The following is a 19,094-nucleotide window of genomic DNA, read 5'->3' on the forward strand; positions in this document are numbered from 1 at the left end:
TATTGAACAATACTGTGCAATTGAAAATTTCTTGCTATTGCACAATTGAAGATTTCTTGCTATTGCTGAATACTGTGCAATTGAAAATTTCTTGCTATTGCACAATATTTAATATAATAATTTTGAATCCTGATTAGGACCAACTTGAAAACTTTGCCCATAATCAAAAATCTAAGTACAATGTTTAGATTCAGCATATCAAAGAAGCCCAAGAATTTAATTTTTGTTAAAATCAAACTTAGTTTAATTTTGGACCCTTTGGACCTTAATGAAGACCAATTTGAAAACGGGACCAAAAATTAAGAATCTACTAACACAGTTAGATTTGGCATATCAAAGAACCCCAATTATTCAATTTTTGATGAAATCAAACAAAAAAAGTTTAATTTTGGACCCCGATTTGGACCAAATTGAAAACTGGGCCAATAATAAAAAATCTAAGTACATCTTTAGATTCGTGCATATCAAAGAACCCCAAAGATTCAATTTTTGTTAAAATCAAACTCAGTTTAATTTTGGACCCTTTGGACCTTAATATAGACCAATTTGAAAACGGGACCAAAAATTAAAAATCTACATACACAGTTAGATTCGGCATATCAAAGAACCCCAATTATTCAATTTTTTATGAATTTCAAACAAAGTTTAGTTTTGGACCCTTTGGGCCCCTTATTCCCAAACTGTTGGGACCAAAACTCCCAAAACCAATCCCAACCTTCCTTTTGTGTTCATAAACCTTGTGTTTAAATTTCATTGATTTCTATTCACTTATACTTAAGTTATTGTTCAAAAACCAAGAATAATGCTTATTTGGGCCCTTTTTTTGGCCCCTTATTCCTAAACAGTTAGAACAAAAACTCCCAAAATCAATCCCAACCTTCCTTTTATGGTCATAAACCTTGTGTCAAAATTTCATAGATTTCTATTTACTTAAACTAAAGTTATAGTGTGAAAACCAAGAAAATGCTTATTTGGGCCCTTTTTGGTCCCTTATTCCTAAAATATTGGGACCAAAACTCCCAAAATCAATCCCAGCCTTCCTTTTGTGGTCAAAAACTTTGTGTTATAATTTCATAGATTTCTATTCACTTTTACTAAAGTTAGAGTGCGAAAACTAAAAATATTTGAACAGCAAGGCTTGACGACAGTTTTAAATATTTCGAATTTAAATGTTGAGAGTGGATAAATATAGTTATCATATTTCACTTTAACTGAGATGATCACAAACTTCACAAATTGTTGGGGCCACCGATGTCATCAAAAAAAGTATTCAGAAGCCTTGCTTTTTCCTATGTCAAGGCAAGAAAAAATCTGGCATGAAATTACATGGTCTTCTGCAATGTTGACCTAACAATCCATTTCAAATAAATTAAAGAAATAAATACAATGAAATAAAAGAACATTCTAAATACTTGAATTAGTTTGAGCATACTAATTTAATTCTACAAATTAACAGTTTGAGAAAAAACAAAAATAGTTAAAAACTTTTAGAATTAACAAAATTTATGGTTTACTAAAAACTCTTGTTGTGAGCTCATTCATTTTTTATGTTATGTATTTTTGAGGATTGATGAAACTGTATTTTTCTGGATTTTTGATTTTCTGGTTTTACTTCAGTCTTGATTGATGTTGCAATGCACGGTACTTACCTTTGACCAGAATTCCTATCATTATTCTTGTCATTCCGATCATTCCTGTCACCTCTGTCACCTCTGTCATGCCTGTCATGTTTATCATCTCTTCTGCCGCGGTATGATGTTCGGTGATCACTTTCAGAATCACTTGACTTAGATGATAAACTTTCTCTTCTGTAGCGTTTTATAGGCGGCGCTACTACTGGCTTCTGTGGCGACCGCGACCTAAATAAATAATGCATTTAAAAAACTACTCCTAAATTGATCTTAATTCAATAGACATAACTTTCTTTAATTTGAAATTTTAGATATTCTTTTTTTTTTTTTGTCTTCACGAAAATACACCTTTCTGGAAAGATTATTCAATCAGATTTATGTCTAATGCCATAATCTAAGAAATTGTTCGTTACAAAAAAAACATTTGTTTTGCATATAATTTGTTTTCTATTATAATCACTATACATCAAAAAACTTTATAAGTTCTTAGCATGTTAAATTGATGCATTGAGCAAATTTTTTTTAATTTTGTTTCTTGACAATCCCATTCAAAAACTAAATAAAATACTAAAAACATATTCTTACTGAAATTCCAACTTACAATTTCTGCAATACATTTTATCTTCATTGATAAATTTCTTTGTCAATCAGAATTCAAAAACTCAAATCTATCATGCATTATTTATTTCATAAAAAAATCTAAAGCAATCAGCTAACTTTTGAGGTCAATATGTCACTCAAGTCTGGATCTACTGCCAATATTTACCTTGACTTAGAATCATATGACGATGACCTTGAAGAATATGATCTACTTCTGGATCTTGATCTTGACCTTGACAGTGATCTAGATCGTGAACTTGAATTACGAGATGACTTGCTGGAATATGAACTATGACTTGAGGAATGACTATAACTTCTTTTATGTTTTTCTTTTTCTTTTCTGGATCTTACTGTGGATTTTTTCACCTTTTCCCTTTCTCTCTGATCACGTGACCTTGATCTTGAAGATGGTGACCGAGATCGTGACCTCCTATACTTTTTCTTGTCTTTTTTCTTTTTAGCTTTTTTATCCCTACAAGCAGAAAACAAAAGGTTAAATTTGTTAATCATTAGATAATAGTTCATTAGGTTTTTTTTAACCTTTACTAATTTGTTCATGGTTTCATGCATGCATTTTTTATTCAAAGCATAAACACTAAATCCCATATTGTTTGATGAAAACTTGATCATAAATAAAGAAATGTGAGAAACAACTGCAAGGTTGAAAGTGTATTTTACACTCATAATAAGTGTATATAATGTTGTTGTTTTTTCTTGATAATTGTTTAAATATCATGGTGTTTTAAATTTATGCTAAGATATATTTGATGTATGCTATAGATGTAATATAAATGTATATTAATGTGTGTTTTACAGTTTCTCATCACCCTTTTTTAGAGTGGCTCTTTTATAAATTGATCTGTCTATAGTATATTGTGTTTAATATCAAGCACAAATGTTTTAAAGGCGTGAGACTAATAAATTATTTGTTGTTGTTGTTCCATATCCATCTCTCTACTAGGCGAAATTTTCACGAAAAATTGTTAGTTAAAATTTTAATTTAGACAAACTGAAGAATACATGTATGATAGAGGTGAACATTTCTAGTTCAGGAAAAATCTCATGTTAATAACTGATTCACTTGAGCCAAATATTTAAATTTTTAAAGGCTTCTTTTCAAATGCATAAAAAAATAGAGATATTTACAAATTAATAAATATCTATATGCTGAATTTTTTATAGTGACAATGTAAAAATAGACTAAAAATAAAGATTCAGAATTTGATGTTATATAAACTTATATTTGTCAGATATCACATGCTCTTTACGAGTACAAATAATCATTTCTAAATCTAAATTGTTCTTTTACATTTCCCAGGGGAGATAAGTAGAATTTCTGCCAGACAGCAAACCAAACAGAAAAGTTATAAATATAACTGCCTTACAAACAAACAAGTCGTTTGTTTTTGAAGACTCACACAAGTTATGAAAACAAATGTTCATGTCTCCAAAAGCTTGTTATCAACACAGTTCTTTCATTCTCTTCCGTTTATAAATCTATTCCATGTATCTTTTATTGTTCGGTTAGGCCATACAGTCCATTTTCTATACATCTTTAATGTATGGGCACGAAAGTATTGATGTAAAAATGACAATTAACAGGCTGTTTTTATGTAACTGTTCACCGATGGTCCCCAGAAAAACTACAATAAACACCGACCATTTATCTATCTTATGAGTATTAGGGAGTGATGGCCCCTGAACAGTTCTGTCTTCTTCACTGTCACCTCCAAAACTTGTTATAAACAACATCTTGTCTTTTCTCTCTGGGGATCTTGACCTTGATTTGGACGATGATGATGACCTGAAGAAAAAAATGAATATTTTATTTGTAAGAGCATATATGATATGCTATAGCCATACATAACATATACACAATGTGACAAAAAAAACAACCCATAGCAGTGAATGATACAAAATATCTAACCAAGAATATCCTTTCTAGTTTTGAAATAGTTACAGAGACAAATTGTAAGCGATCTAGAGTAGCTTTCAACAAACAAGATACTCTGGATTCATTCATTTCATTGGATACCAATTATTGTGGATTTCTTGGTTACAGATGAACCACAAAATTAAATGTTCAACGATAATAAATTATCTATAGGCCTATACATGCTATATGTAGACTTCATCGAAACCATGAAATTAAATATCCACGAACATGCTAGTTTTCCTGAATCCACGAAAATTGGTAGCCACGAAGATAAATGAATTCACAGTAATTTAAAAGTATTGATCCAAGAACAAAACTTGATAACAAACATTTATTCGAGATAACAATGCAAAATATCTGTACTAGAGTAACTAGACCATGCAAGTACTATTAATTTTCATAAATTTAGTAGTAGATCAAAACAGCAACTGCAAATACTTATTAAAATTATGAATGTCTATTGATTTGCTGAAGGAAAAGTCTTGAACATATTGAAGTCAAAGGAAGGATACTAGGTTTCAATGTCAAGATATCAATAATGTGAAATTAATACTGAGCCTGAGGTCTTGATTTAACCTAACAAGACTAAATCCAAACAATTTCTTATTTCTTTTACAGGTATTTCCTCAAGGAAACTGTGAACAGACTTGTTGGATGTATGATTATTTTACCTAAATTTTACTGCAAAAGCTTCAAATCAATGATTGATTGGTGGTTGTTTCATGTCACATGATTAATACTACAGAGGTATTCAGATTTTTTTATTCCTGAACATTCTGATAAAAATTGTATGCTTACCTTTGATAAGGTTCATATTTAGGACTATCTCTGGCAGCATAGCTGGAAAACACAATATTCAAACACATTGTTTAATATCATGACAAAAACATCAAATAATCTTCCAGACACATTATTACTTAAGCATTCTCTTGAATTTACATACAGGTGAAAAACAATTTTTTGGCAATTGGTCATACTACTTTAAACCAACTTATTTTCATGAGCGATTTATTTTTGCAACTTTCGCAAGTAGAAAAATAACGCAAATGTGAATTGTCGCGAATATGTCAAACTTTGATTTTTCCGTAATAAACTTCATCAAGTAAATCAGATAATCGCAAAATTAAATAGTCGCGAAGTGGTCAAGAAAGGGTAAAACACGAAATAAAGTATCCGCGAAAATAAGTTGGTTGACAGTATTTTATTCCCCTAAAAAAATATTATGCAGCGCTTCAAATCAAAATTGGTCAGGCACCAATCTGGGAATAAAAGTAAGGTCATCTGTATCAACCTGCTCATTTTTTTATGCACTTTTGGAATCTTTTTCAATTCTGTTGAATATGAGTGAGTTGTCTCCCTTTACATGACTTAATATATTGCATATCCCACAATTCTTTTCATTTTATAAGACAATTATCCATTAGAGCATTTCTTTTAGAGTGCATATACTGAGGGAGGTTGGAGGGATCGTGATCCCAAAATCCTGGGCTACAAAAACATGAAATCCTGAGGTCCCAAATTGAAAGAAATTTAAATCCTGACATTCCGAAATTCAAAAAAAGGATTCCCGATCCCCTAAAGGACAAATCCCAAAATCCTGAGCTTTAAAACATTGATCCGGACGTCCCAAAAAAGGTCCTGCCCCCTCCTCTATTCTGAGAAATGATGTGACATTTGTTTGTTACTAATTCAAAGCAAAACTTTCAAAAACTTATTCTTTTCAGTGAAAATCATATGACCGTAGAGTGAAATAGAAAATTTAAATCTGAAGACAGCATATTCATTAATACGTTGTTGTAATTTGTTAATACAGTTCTCTATACCTTGGTGGACTTAGCTTCCTCCCTGCAAGTCTTTTTTCTTTATATGCTCTTCTTTCTCTTCTTGATTTCCTTCCCTGCAAAAACATTTATTTTTTCATTTATTTGCATTTCAGGGATACAAAATAATTTTCAAGCAAGATTTGTACATTTACTTTTATCCTGTCAACAATTTGAAAAGAGTGAATTGTTATTTATGATTCTAGCTTTTAAGTTTATTTTTCAACAATAAAATCAACTTTGACTTTATTATAGGTACAAGCAAAGAATTTACAATATCTCTTTTTAAAGAAAATTGTATTTCATTAATAAATTCCAAAATATGAACATTATTGGTAATACTGGCCAGATAAAGCAATTTTTTCTCAGCTTTTTACTTTAAAATGAATCATGCTGCTTAGGGAGAACTAACAAAACCAATTTTTAAAGTCTTGAGTTTTGAGCAAACCAAGGGTCTCCAATTTATTATGAACATCATGCAACAGAGAGACCACTAAGACAATTTATGTTGAAGTCAAGATACAATTATAAACAAAATTTAGCAACCTTTCACTCAAAACAAGGGAAGCAATAAATAATGTTCTCTAATACATACAGCAAACTGTGCCTTTTCCTCCTCTAAGATCCTGGCTAGTTTCATAGCCTCAGCTTCCTCTTTGTCTCTTTGTAACATGCTGTTGTGAAAATATAATAAATAACAGAATAAGAATTTAAAAGTCCAACAATTAATACTACAATTACATATTTAAAAGAAGTAAATGAATATGACAATGAACAAAATATTTGCAACTGCATCTTAAGCAAATATCAATCAATCAGAATACATACAATAGATGAATTGTTGTTTGCTTAATGTCAAAGGCAATTATTTTATTAATAATAATTACAAGAGCAATTTACACAAAGAATCATATAATGTAAAATGTTCTACAAATGGAGTTTAACTGCAGAATTTGGATTGGCAGTTGGAAAAAAGTTACATACAACATTTGAAGCTTCTGTGAATACCTAACCATAATACAAAATACACAAGGTTTTTGTAATATTTAATCAATAAAAAATCTTATTACATATGGTTCAAATTTAATTTGAAATTAAAAAAAATTACAAGCATTCTGTGAGTATTGAATGGCAAAAGTGTTAAAAACTTATTATTTAGGTGCATTTATAAGCCAAAGAACCATAACTCTGCACAAAATCAACAAATCTGAACAAAATTTGGACTTGATCTGTAACTTGTCACAATAAATCAATACACCAAATACCAAATCAGTATCTTCAAGCATGAAGAAAAAAAGTGTGGAAAACTGATTTGCCAGACTGATAGATGGACTGACGGACAGGGTGCAAACCTAAAGTCCATTTTGACGTCGTAGGAAAAGGACTATTAATATCACAGGTACATATAGAATAAAAGGTAGTTTCGTTTTTGATACTGACTATATCATTTGGAATATCTAGACGAGCCTGTTAGTATCAAAAATGAAACTACCTGTCATTCTGTTTATTGGTAATTATGACGTCACACAATGTTTTGCCTCATATTTTCAGTGATACAGCCAGTATGTTGATACTCCACAATATTAGGCAGTAAAATCAAAGGGAAAATATATGAATTACAGATAAATTGACTTACCTGACAAAATCTTCATCTTTCATTCCATACTGCTGAGCACATTCATTGAGTAATCTTTTCTGTTCATTGTTTAGTGTGTCAACATCAAGTGTTATATCTGTAGTGATAAAATAATCAGGTCTTAATCTTACAGAAAAATCGTCATGCATTATACTGTGGATTCATTTATTTGTATGGATACACATTTTTATGGATTGAGCGAAAACAAATTTGTTGGTGGAAGATTTTGTTGTTTTAACAAATACTGTTCGCTAGCCTATAGATTTAAATTTTTTAAGAACCACGTCATTTGAAAGTTTTCTAACACACAATAATACTATATCAAACTTTTGTTTTAAACTTGAAATTATTAAGTAATTCGTGATAAATGGAATTAAACTGTCTAGTTTGTAATGTCACAGGTATTCCAATTTTATGGCTTGATAATAGTGTAGTCATCATGGTCATGTGACAAAATTCCCATTTTTCATCAGTTATAGAACTTATAAATACTGGGTAAAGAAAGAATATAGTTGAACATAAACTTTAACTATTGACATCTTTCTATAAGGACAGACTACCTGACTGACTAAGCTTTTCGTTCTGTTTTTGCTGTGCATATACAGATTTTTTTTAATGAAAAGATACACAATATCCTTTATCTTTCTTTCAAGGGGCAACTACTGTGAATTCATTATAATTCATTGGATACCAAATTAGTTGATATTGTGAGTATAGTAAACCCATAAAATAAATTGTTCAATGAATGACAAATTTCTTAAGGCTTATATAAAGTCTTCCGCAAAACAAGTATATGTCCAGTGTCCAGGAACATCAAGTTTTCCTTCATCCACAAAATTGGTGCACATAAAAATAAATGAATCCACAGTATATGCTCTAAATGAATTCTATTTCATGAGCCACACAAAGGAGATACAGTATACATTGATAAAGTGTTAAATGATTAATACAAACCATACCTAAATCAACATCTTCTACGTCTGTGTCACTGCTTTCACTGTCATCCTCATCTTTGAGAATAGGCGTACTGTCTTCATATACAAACGCTATAGCAGCTTTCTTTCCCTCCAGTCTGAAGAGTTAAAAATATTATCGACATGTTTCATTAACAATTTAAGAACAAAGCATCCCCATTAAATGCCTGTTTTCAATAATATGCAATATTTTCTTGAAATCTAAAATTAAAACTAATGTACTATGAAATTATTAAGGTTGACTTGTAAACTACTGTATTAAACATCCAGATCTTGTGGTTTTTTTTCATATAGATTAGACAGCTAGTTTTCCTGTTTGAATTGTTTTATTCTATTCATTTTGGGGACTTAAAGCTTGCTGTTTGGTGTGACCAAAGAATCTTTTTTGAAGGCCATACTTTGACCTTAAATTGTCAACTTTTATACACAATGATTAGGAATGAGAGTTGTCTCAATGGCACTCATATCCCATCTTCTTATTTATATGTAAACAAATAAGATATGTTCTGACAGTAATCTTGTTATGAAACAAGCTGATGTAAATTTTCTACAATAGATTACTTTTTCTTTTCTTCATCTTTGGATTTGTCAACGTTCCCAAACTGTTCATCAACATAGATCTGATATAAAGCTTGTTCTTCTGTCACTGTAATTAGAAAAGTTTGTCAATTAGCCGTGCCCCCAAAAAATGAATACAAGTAAGTCAGTAAAACAATGCCAGAATAATAAAATTCTCATTCTTGATCTAAACATATTTATGGTCAGTGTTTTATATGACATGAACAGTCAAACTTACTCGTATGAATATTACTATTGTCTTATCTCTCTTAAAAATAAAACTAGTGGAAATAAACCCTTCACAAAAAATTTCCCAACAAACAGAATATATGCCATATTCTCTCAACTATATTGGTTCAGATTATTTTTTAGAAAGTTATCAAAACTATAAAATATTAAACTGACTGACAACCCTCCCAATTTTGAGTTCAAACAGATAGTCTTTAAATAGAAATAAATAAAAAACAATTGGATAACTGACATAGATACATTAAACATTTATTTACATTCCAAGTGTTTGCAGGCATGATTTGGAGATTTTATGTACACCTAATAACACATGATTTTTCACCAAAGTATGTATCAAAATATTTCAATTCCTAATACCCACCTCATTAAACACAGAATTAGCCTTCTGCACAACACTATTTATATATTGATCGACCAATTATAGCTTGCTTAATGTCCCGTGGCAAACATTTCATGCATATTCAAAACTAAACATAAACAGTAAATCTAAGGTAGGTTCTGCAAAGAAGGACAACTCTGCCAAAAAGCAGGAAAATTGGACTATTACTTGGGAAAAAAAGTATGTTGGAAAGGGACAGACATCCCTATATAATGATACCTACATCCAGCGCATTCATTTTCTACAATAATTCTGTAACGTTCATAGTTAATAGATCTTTCTTCTTCTTCCTCTCTCTTACTCAATCTGAAAATGGGATGTTGGAAACTTATAATATGCTGTTAAAAAAATTATTCATAATTTTCTGAAGAAAAAAAACCTCACTCTTGTATAAAATGAATGAGGCACATGTATGCTTTTTGAAATAAATAATTAGTTTATCCTCAAATAATGCACACATGACAAACAATTCATTAGAATAAAGAACATGAAGAAAGGTTTGTATACTTGTGCAAACTGGTTATGTACCTGAAAACTTAACATGTTTCATCTATATTTTCAGATTGGTGAAAAATTGATGACCAATTTGTCAGAGAAAAAAAGCAATTAATTGTTACAAATTAAATTCTACAAATAGAATTCCTTTTTTAGTGTTCTTTTTTATCAATGCTCAAAATGTGACTTAGTGAGAATTAGAAAAATAAGAACTGGCATTCTGGTATCTAGTACATATAATTGTATGAATATTTATCTGAAATCCCAATAATTAATCTTGCATTTTGTTATGTTTTAAAAAATCGCAATAAAAAATGCACCTTATAATTTCTGAATTTACAGTAAATCTGTTTATAGATTTAATGAATTCAAGATGCTTTGTTTGTCAACAAAGGCCAGGTGTTGACAGTGAAGATGTTCTCAATACTTACGTTGGAGGGGCTACTATCTTGGTCTGTGGCATATAGTCAAGATGGGCTCGTACATCAAATCTGTCAATCATATTATCTTCTTGACCTTGCCAAGGCATCCTGTTATTTATCAAATTTAAAATATATGTTGAAGTCACAAAAAGTTAAGAACAAACAATTGATAGAAACAGCATAAGAAGCCATTTTAAGACAAGTAAATACAGATTGAAAAACACACATTTATGCAAACTTAAAAAATGTTTAGTTTTTTGTTGCCTTGCAGTGTTGGCTAGGTGGATAGGTTTTTTTGAAGTATGATATAAGTTACATGTTTGAGACAAGAACAACATAAAAATTGAAATGTCAAATCATTTGTTTAACAAAAAAAATCTGGGAAGCTGATACTTAGGTGGGTAGAAGGAAACATCAAAGAATCTAAATTTTATTTTTGGCCTTGTACATGTAAATATTTCAATTAATTTTTATTGACAAAAATAAAAAAAAATAATTATATCTTTGTAGACGTAGACTGTATAGACAGGGAATCTACAACTCAATCAAATTATATTTGGTTTTGTTAAACTTGAGTAGCACTGATATTTTAAAATCACTAAGTTCATTAATTGTGTTCTGAAGTATTATCTATAGATGCAAATCTTTATTCTCATTTTGTTTCCTTTAAATGTATCTAAACATAATAAATCATACCACATCATCTTTTTTATATGTACATGATGTAAAGAATGTTTCCAGGTTTAACTCTTACCTAAGTCTGAAATGTAAAAAAACTTATGCAACACTGAACAAAATGTAATAAAATTTGAAATACTGACATGCTCTGGGGACTCTCTGCGGCATATGCTACTGCTGGATCTAAATTAATCTTACATGGTCGACCATATGCTCTTACAAACTGTGCAGGATCTAGTTTCTGTAATGAAAGATATCAAATTGTGTATCAAAATAAAATAGAAAGTATCAAAATTTTCCATAATCCAATATGAACATGTAATATCTTTTCCGTAGGCTCTAAAAGGTTAAAGTTAAAGTCATTTCTTGTAAAGTTTGAAAGATGCCTTCATGTTGACTATTACAGAATATGTATTCCACAAGGATAAATGTTCTATGTATGTCTAAGCAAGAACTCACTCTACCTTCTTTGTTTAAAAATAATCTTGCTATAGCGACTCATCACTTGATTTTACTCAATAAGCAATTATACAGTGTATTCCACTATTTAAGCAGATATTCTCATGCTTCATGAGATTTATGAGTTTATTCATGGTAATACTGACTTTTCTGTTTGATGATTATGGTATACTAAGGTTATTTTCGTTTTATGGTAAACTAAGGTTATTGTCGTTTGTTTATCTGTTACACATTTGTTTTTCCTTATTTTTTTATATAAACATGATAAATAAAGCCGTTAGTTTTCTCGTTTGAATTGTTTTACAAATGTAAATTGTCATTTCAGGGCCTTATAGCTAACTATGCAGTATGGGCTTTGCTCATTGTTGAAGGTGACCTATAGTTGTTAATTTCTGTGTCATTTTGGTCTCTTGTGGCGAGTTGTATCATTAGCAATCATATCACATCTTCTTTTTTATATTTACATTAACTTACAATTTTCTCGTAAAATTCTCGTCTTCTTTCTGCTCTTTTCTTATAATCCACCATCAAACCCCTAATCTTCTTTTCTTGTTTTCTGGCTTCTTGCCACATGATTGTAGATTATGTCTGTTAAAAAATAATCACCATAAATTTATTTGATTTTAGCATGTTTTGAATTCCTACATTATCATGATTATGAAAATTCTTTTATGTCTAATAAATAAGACGACAAGAACGTGGCCTTTTGGTGAATAAACAAAGTCCGTACACCACACCTCCCTCTGTGCTTCATAAATTACTATTATTGATGATAAAATATGAAACTTCTTGTACCATATTAAGAAATATGATTAAAACTAGAGGCTCTAAAGAGCCTGTGTCGCTCACCTTGGTCTATTTGAATATTAAACAAAGGACACAGATGGATTCATGACAAAATTGTGTTTTGGTGATAGTGATGTGTTTGTAGATCTTACTTTACTAACCATTCTTGCTGCTTACAATTATCTATATCTGTAATGAACTACGTCCAGTTAGTTTCAGTGGAAAATTATAGGGAAAATTTACAAATTTTAAGAAAATTGTTAAAAATTGACTACAAAGGGCAATTACTCCTTAGGAGGTCAATTGACCATTTTGGTCATGTTGACTTCATTGTAAATCTTACTCAGCTGAACAATATTGCTGTTTACAGTTTATCTCTATCTATAATAATATTCAAGATATTAACCAAAAACAGCAAAATTTTCTTAAAATTACCAATTCAAGGGCAGCAACCTAACAACCGGTTGTCCGATTCATCAAAAAAAATTCTGGACAGATAGATCTTGACCTAAATAACAATTTAACCCCATGTCAGATTTGCTCTAAATGCTTTGGTTTTTGAGTCATAAGCCAAAAACTGCATTTTACCCCTATGTTCTATTTTTAGCCGTAGCAGCCATCTTAATTGGATTGCCCGGTCACAAAACACAATTTTTAAACTAGATAGCCTAATAATGATTCTGGCTGTGTTTGGTAAACTTGGCCCAGTAGTTTCAGAGGAGAAGATTTTTGTAAAAGTTAACTAAGATTTACGAAAAATGGTTAAAAATTTACTATAAAGGGCAATTACTCCTCAAGGGGTCAACTGACCATTTTGGTCCTGTTGACTTATTTGTAAATCTTATTTTGCTGCACATTTTTGCTGTTTACAGTTTATCTCTAACTATAATAATATTCAAGATATTAACCAAAAACAGCAAAATTTCCTTAAAATTACCAATTCAAGGGCAGCAACCTAACAACCGGTTGTCCGATTCATCAAAAAAATATTTGAACAGATAGATCTTGACCTAATTAACAATTTAACCCCATGTCAGATTTGCTCTAAATGCTTTGGTTTTTGAGTTATAAGCCAAAGACTGCATTTTACCCCTATGTTCTATTTTTAGCCGTAGCAGCCATCTTAATTGGATTGCCCGGTCACAAAACACAATTTTTAAACTAGATAGCCTAATAATGATTCTGGCTGTGTTTGGTAAAATTTGGCCCAGTAGTTTCAGAGGAGAAGATTTTTGTAAAAGTTAACTAAGATTTACGAAAAATGGTTAAAAATTTACTATAAAGGGCAATAACTCATCAAGGGGTCAACTGACCATTTTGGTCCTGTTGACTTATTTGTAAATCTTATTTTGCTGCACATTTTTGCTGTTTAGAGTTTATCTCTATCAATAATAATATTTAAGATAATATCCAAAAACAGCAAAATTTCCTTAAAATTACAAATTCAGGGGCAGCAACCCAACAACAGGTTGTCCCATTCATCTTAAAATTTCAGGGCAGATAGATCTTGACCTAATTAACACTTTTACAACTTGTCAGATATGTTCTAAATGCTTTGGTTTTTGAGTTATAAGCCAAAAACTGCATTTTACCCCTATGTTCTATTTTTAGCCATGGCAGCCATCTTGGTTGGTTGGCTGGGTCAAAAAACACAAACTGTGGCCAAGTTTGCTTTAATTTGGCCCAGTTGTTTCAGAGGAGAAGATTTTTGTAACAGATCATGGAGATTTACGAAAAATGGTTAAAAATTGACTATAAAGGGCAATAACTCCTAAAGGGGTCAACTGACCATTTTGGTTCTGTTGACTTATTTGTAAATTTTACTTTGCTGAACATTATTGCTGTTTACAGTTTTTCTCCATCTATAATAATATTCAAGATAATAACCAAAAACAGTAAAATTTCCTTAAAATTACCAATTTAGGGGCAGCAACCCAACAATGGGTTGTCTGATTTATCTGAAAATTTCAGGGCCGATAGATCTTGACCTGATTAACAATTTTACCCCAGATTTGCTCTAAATGCTTTGGTTTTTGAGTCATAAGCCAAAAACTGCATTTTACCCCTATGTTCTATTTTTAGCCGTAGCAGCCATCTTAATTGGATTGCCCGGTCACAAAACACAATTTTTAAACTAGATAGCCTAATAATGATTCTGGCTGTGTTTGGTAAACTTGGCCCAGTAGTTTCAGAGGAGAAGATTTTTGTAAAAGTTAACTAAGATTTACGAAAAATGGTTAAAAATTTACTATAAAGGGCAATTACTCCTCAAGGGGTCAACTGACCATTTTGGTCCTGTTGACTTATTTGTAAATCTTATTTTGCTGCACATTTTTGCTGTTTACAGTTTATCTCTAACTATAATAATATTCAAGATATTAACCAAAAACAGCAAAATTTCCTTAAAATTACCAATTCAAGGGCAGCAACCTAACAACCGGTTGTCCGATTCATCAAAAAAATATTTGAACAGATAGATCTTGACCTAATTAACAATTTAACCCCATGTCAGATTTGCTCTAAATGCTTTGGTTTTTGAGTTATAAGCCAAAGACTGCATTTTACCCCTATGTTCTATTTTTAGCCGTAGCAGCCATCTTAATTGGATTGCCCGGTCACAAAACACAATTTTTAAACTAGATAGCCTAATAATGATTCTGGCTGTGTTTGGTAAAATTTGGCCCAGTAGTTTCAGAGGAGAAGATTTTTGTAAAAGTTAACTAAGATTTACGAAAAATGGTTAAAAATTTACTATAAAGGGCAATAACTCATCAAGGGGTCAACTGACCATTTTGGTCCTGTTGACTTATTTGTAAATCTTATTTTGCTGCACATTTTTGCTGTTTAGAGTTTATCTCTATCAATAATAATATTTAAGATAATATCCAAAAACAGCAAAATTTCCTTAAAATTACAAATTCAGGGGCAGCAACCCAACAACAGGTTGTCCCATTCATCTTAAAATTTCAGGGCAGATAGATCTTGACCTAATTAACACTTTTACAACTTGTCAGATATGTTCTAAATGCTTTGGTTTTTGAGTTATAAGCCAAAAACTGCATTTTACCCCTATGTTCTATTTTTAGCCATGGCAGCCATCTTGGTTGGTTGGCTGGGTCAAAAAACACAAACTGTGGCCAAGTTTGCTTTAATTTGGCCCAGTTGTTTCAGAGGAGAAGATTTTTGTAACAGATCATGGAGATTTACGAAAAATGGTTAAAAATTGACTATAAAGGGCAATAACTCCTAAAGGGGTCAACTGACCATTTTGGTTCTGTTGACTTATTTGTAAATTTTACTTTGCTGAACATTATTGCTGTTTACAGTTTTTCTCCATCTATAATAATATTCAAGATAATAACCAAAAACAGTAAAATTTCCTTAAAATTACCAATTTAGGGGCAGCAACCCAACAATGGGTTGTCTGATTTATCTGAAAATTTCAGGGCCGATAGATCTTACCCTGATTAACAATTTTACCCCAGATTTGCTCTAAATGCTTTGGTTTTTGAGTTACAAGCCAAAAACTGCATTTTACCCCTTTATCCTATTTTTAGCCATGGTGGCCATCTTGGTTGGTTGGCCGGGTAAAAAAACACAAATTTTAAACTAGATACATCAATGATGATTGTGGCCAAGTTTGGTTTAATTTGGCCCAGTAGTTTCAGAGGAGAAGATTTTTGTAAAAGTTAACGACGACGGACGCCAAGTGATGAGAAAAGCTCACTTGGCCTTTTAGGCCAGGTGAGCTAAAAAAGAGAAAAAATAAAAGCAGAAAGGATACACAGGGATGATTCTACTATATACTTTAGGGCTGCTCAGCGGCCCTCAATTCCTCCAGCGGCCCCAAAAAATTGTGTGAAAATAAATTCCCAATTCAGAAAAAAATAATTAAAAAAATCTTTTTTTTTCCCAGAAACATTTCAGTCACCAATGTAGGCAATTACAATTTTCCCCATTTGTCTTCAAAGTGTTTTAAGATCCGAATGAAAATGTAAACAGAAGATTGCTAAGATAAGGTATGTTATCATAATTAACTTATTATGTGGTTTTCTGGGATGTTTCTCAATACCTTTGTTCTCGTAAAAGTAGATCTTTAAATGAAATATGCTTTTACTAGATCAAATCCTCCCATAGCATTATGCTATGGGAGTATTTGATCTCGTGAAAGCATATCGATAATAGTTGCTTTTGGTCAAAATGGGTCACGTAAAAGCAGACCATGGCAAGGAGGAAAACTTATAAATTTTGAAGCCCAACAGAACCAATTTTATAATATTTTTATAAAAAAAATGCTCTCAAATCATCATAGATTTTATGCGGGAAAAAAATCCCCAATTGGATGAAAATTCCCAATTTTGATAGTCCATTTGAAAACAACTGGAAACATCCCTGATACATGTTTGTCAGACATCTTTTCAAATACATGTACAGTATATAAAAAAGTAGTTGATTGTAATTACAATGAAGTTGCCAATTTTGCCATTATTTATTTCCTTGTTCATTGTCGTTTAGTCCCGACACCTATAATATTTTGTCTGCAACATAAACTCTTCCAAACCAGAACTAACTGTAACTGGTGTGAATTTATAATGTCTACGACTTTTACTTCTTATAAAATGTACCAAATTTCAATTAATGAATTAAAGTTACCATGGTTGCACTTCATTTTGGCTTTAAGACTTAAAAAACAAATGAGGCTGTGTCATGAGTCACAGATGATGCCCCTGCTTGCATTCAAAGTTATATGATGTATCTCGTGAACAATAAGAGTGAAGCTACCCAACTTGATACTTGATCTGAGTTCTGTGTTAATTAGCATTGTGCATAAGTTTCGTAACATTTGCTTGTTATAAGGGATAACGATGACACCAAAATTCAACATGGATCTGTGTTTTGTGCATCTTCGCTAGCCAAGGGTTACGATCCAGTCCCGCTCTCTTCACCCTTGGCGGATTGAGGTAATATTTCGGAGACACAAGGTAAGGATTTTTATTGGTTGCAGTAGAAACTCGCTGCATCCAATCAAAAAGCGCCTATAACATGATCACGTGTGAATGTAGACAGTGTTTGTAAACAACTGCCACGTGTTTATTGTGCAACAAGTCTTTACATCACTAAACATACGACTATATTTAGTGACAAATTGAATGTTTTTAATCAACTAATAGAAGTTCCTGTGTATATTTCATGCACAAATGCATGAATGTTGACGTATATTTTCATTTCCGGCTTTACCAAGTAGGTAAAATCTAGACGCTACCGTGTTTTTACCTCCAAATTGAAGAGTTCAAGTGCTACCATTGGTCAAGAATAATGTATTTGGAATGGGCGTGACTTTAATCTTCCGATAGATGGCGCAACATCGATATCACAAATGTTGGCTCAATCTGCCAAGGGTGAAGAGAGCGGTACTGGATCGTAACCCTTGGCGAGGGAAGATGTGTTTTGTGGTAATGAGTGTCATGCATACATTTGTCACGATTCAGAATATTTGGTTGAGGCAAACTGAAGTTTAGTCATGTTAGTTAGAGAACAGAAATGGAAATATCAACATTTTTTTTCATTTGTAAAGGAGCATGGCTCTAAAACAGTATAAGTGACACCAACAAAAAAACAGACCCAGATTCTCATTAGTGGCCTCAGCAAAGAAATTTAGAAGTGGATTATTTCTTTTATTATAACCTGTAGAGCTATTCTACAAATATATCTGTGTAGAGCATACATCAACCCCCCTTTTTTGTCCTGAGTTGGGACCCCTTTTAAAAAAGACTGGATCTGACCCTGGGAGATCTAAAATTAGAGGTGTCACCGTGCATTTTGAAGGCGGTCACTCTTTTTAACCTATGTATTACTTTAATTTCTTCATGAACACTTAGTTAGTAGGCCACTGCCAATCATTGAATCAATGACAAATGAGTGAATGGCTGACCCACGACACAACTAACTCTGCGCATGCAAATCTTTGCATTTCTCTCACCTGTGAAACAGTTATAAATAGTGTGTGGCTCCCCTTTTTGTGCTTTTGTGGCTAATAACTAGAAAAATTGTCTAATACGGCGCTCAAATTGATCTTGCATTTCGCTTCTGAATTTAGTAACAAGGGGAGATAATCACTAACATGCTTTCGCCCCTTGTGAAATACCTACTCTGGTCCCAAATTTCCTCGTCCTTGTAACAGTAAAATTTGTTTGTTTTTTTCCATTTTCACGCAAGGTGTATCAAAACAGAAATAGAAAAATTAAAACCGCTAAGAAGTCAATGTGAGAAGAAATTTGTAATTAAGTTCTTTTTTTATCTTGAAATTAATTATATTGATCTGATTCCTGGGTCGAAGCTGAATGAGTATCATGACTAATATAATGGCTGTTTTTAGACAGTAATAGTTTGGTAACAGCCCGATGCTGGTCGAAGGCTTTCAAATGATATCAAAGTATGCTGCAATCCATAATTTCTCATATGGGGTCTTAT

At 31.7% G+C, this 19,094-nt stretch overlaps 1 protein-coding gene across 2 annotated transcripts in view; it reads right to left on the reverse strand.

The window, feature by feature from the left end:
• Positions 1–18,750, reverse strand: part of LOC134710170 (CLK4-associating serine/arginine rich protein-like) — a 29,241-nt gene extending 10,491 nt beyond the window's left edge. For both annotated transcript variants that reach the window (XM_063570388.1, XM_063570389.1), the window contains exons 1-14: positions 18,604–18,750; positions 12,312–12,425; positions 11,522–11,619; positions 10,710–10,808; positions 10,007–10,089; positions 9,159–9,243; positions 8,583–8,695; positions 7,624–7,720; positions 6,583–6,661; positions 5,991–6,064; positions 4,966–5,007; positions 3,892–4,035; positions 2,398–2,703; positions 1,650–1,859 (exon numbers count right to left, since the gene is read on the reverse strand). In XM_063570388.1, the coding sequence (XP_063426458.1) occupies positions 1,650–1,859; positions 2,398–2,703; positions 3,892–4,035; positions 4,966–5,007; positions 5,991–6,064; positions 6,583–6,661; positions 7,624–7,720; positions 8,583–8,695; positions 9,159–9,243; positions 10,007–10,089; positions 10,710–10,808; positions 11,522–11,619; positions 12,312–12,410 (1,529 nt within the window). In that variant the 5' untranslated portion in view covers positions 12,411–12,425; positions 18,604–18,750. The remainder of the gene's footprint in view (positions 1–1,649; positions 1,860–2,397; positions 2,704–3,891; positions 4,036–4,965; positions 5,008–5,990; positions 6,065–6,582; positions 6,662–7,623; positions 7,721–8,582; positions 8,696–9,158; positions 9,244–10,006; positions 10,090–10,709; positions 10,809–11,521; positions 11,620–12,311; positions 12,426–18,603) is intronic.
• Between the last annotated feature and the right edge of the window lie 344 nt (positions 18,751–19,094).

This window comes from Mytilus trossulus, chromosome 3 (assembly GCF_036588685.1).
Source record: "Mytilus trossulus isolate FHL-02 chromosome 3, PNRI_Mtr1.1.1.hap1, whole genome shotgun sequence".
Classification (NCBI taxonomy): domain Eukaryota; kingdom Metazoa; phylum Mollusca; class Bivalvia; order Mytilida; family Mytilidae; genus Mytilus; species Mytilus trossulus.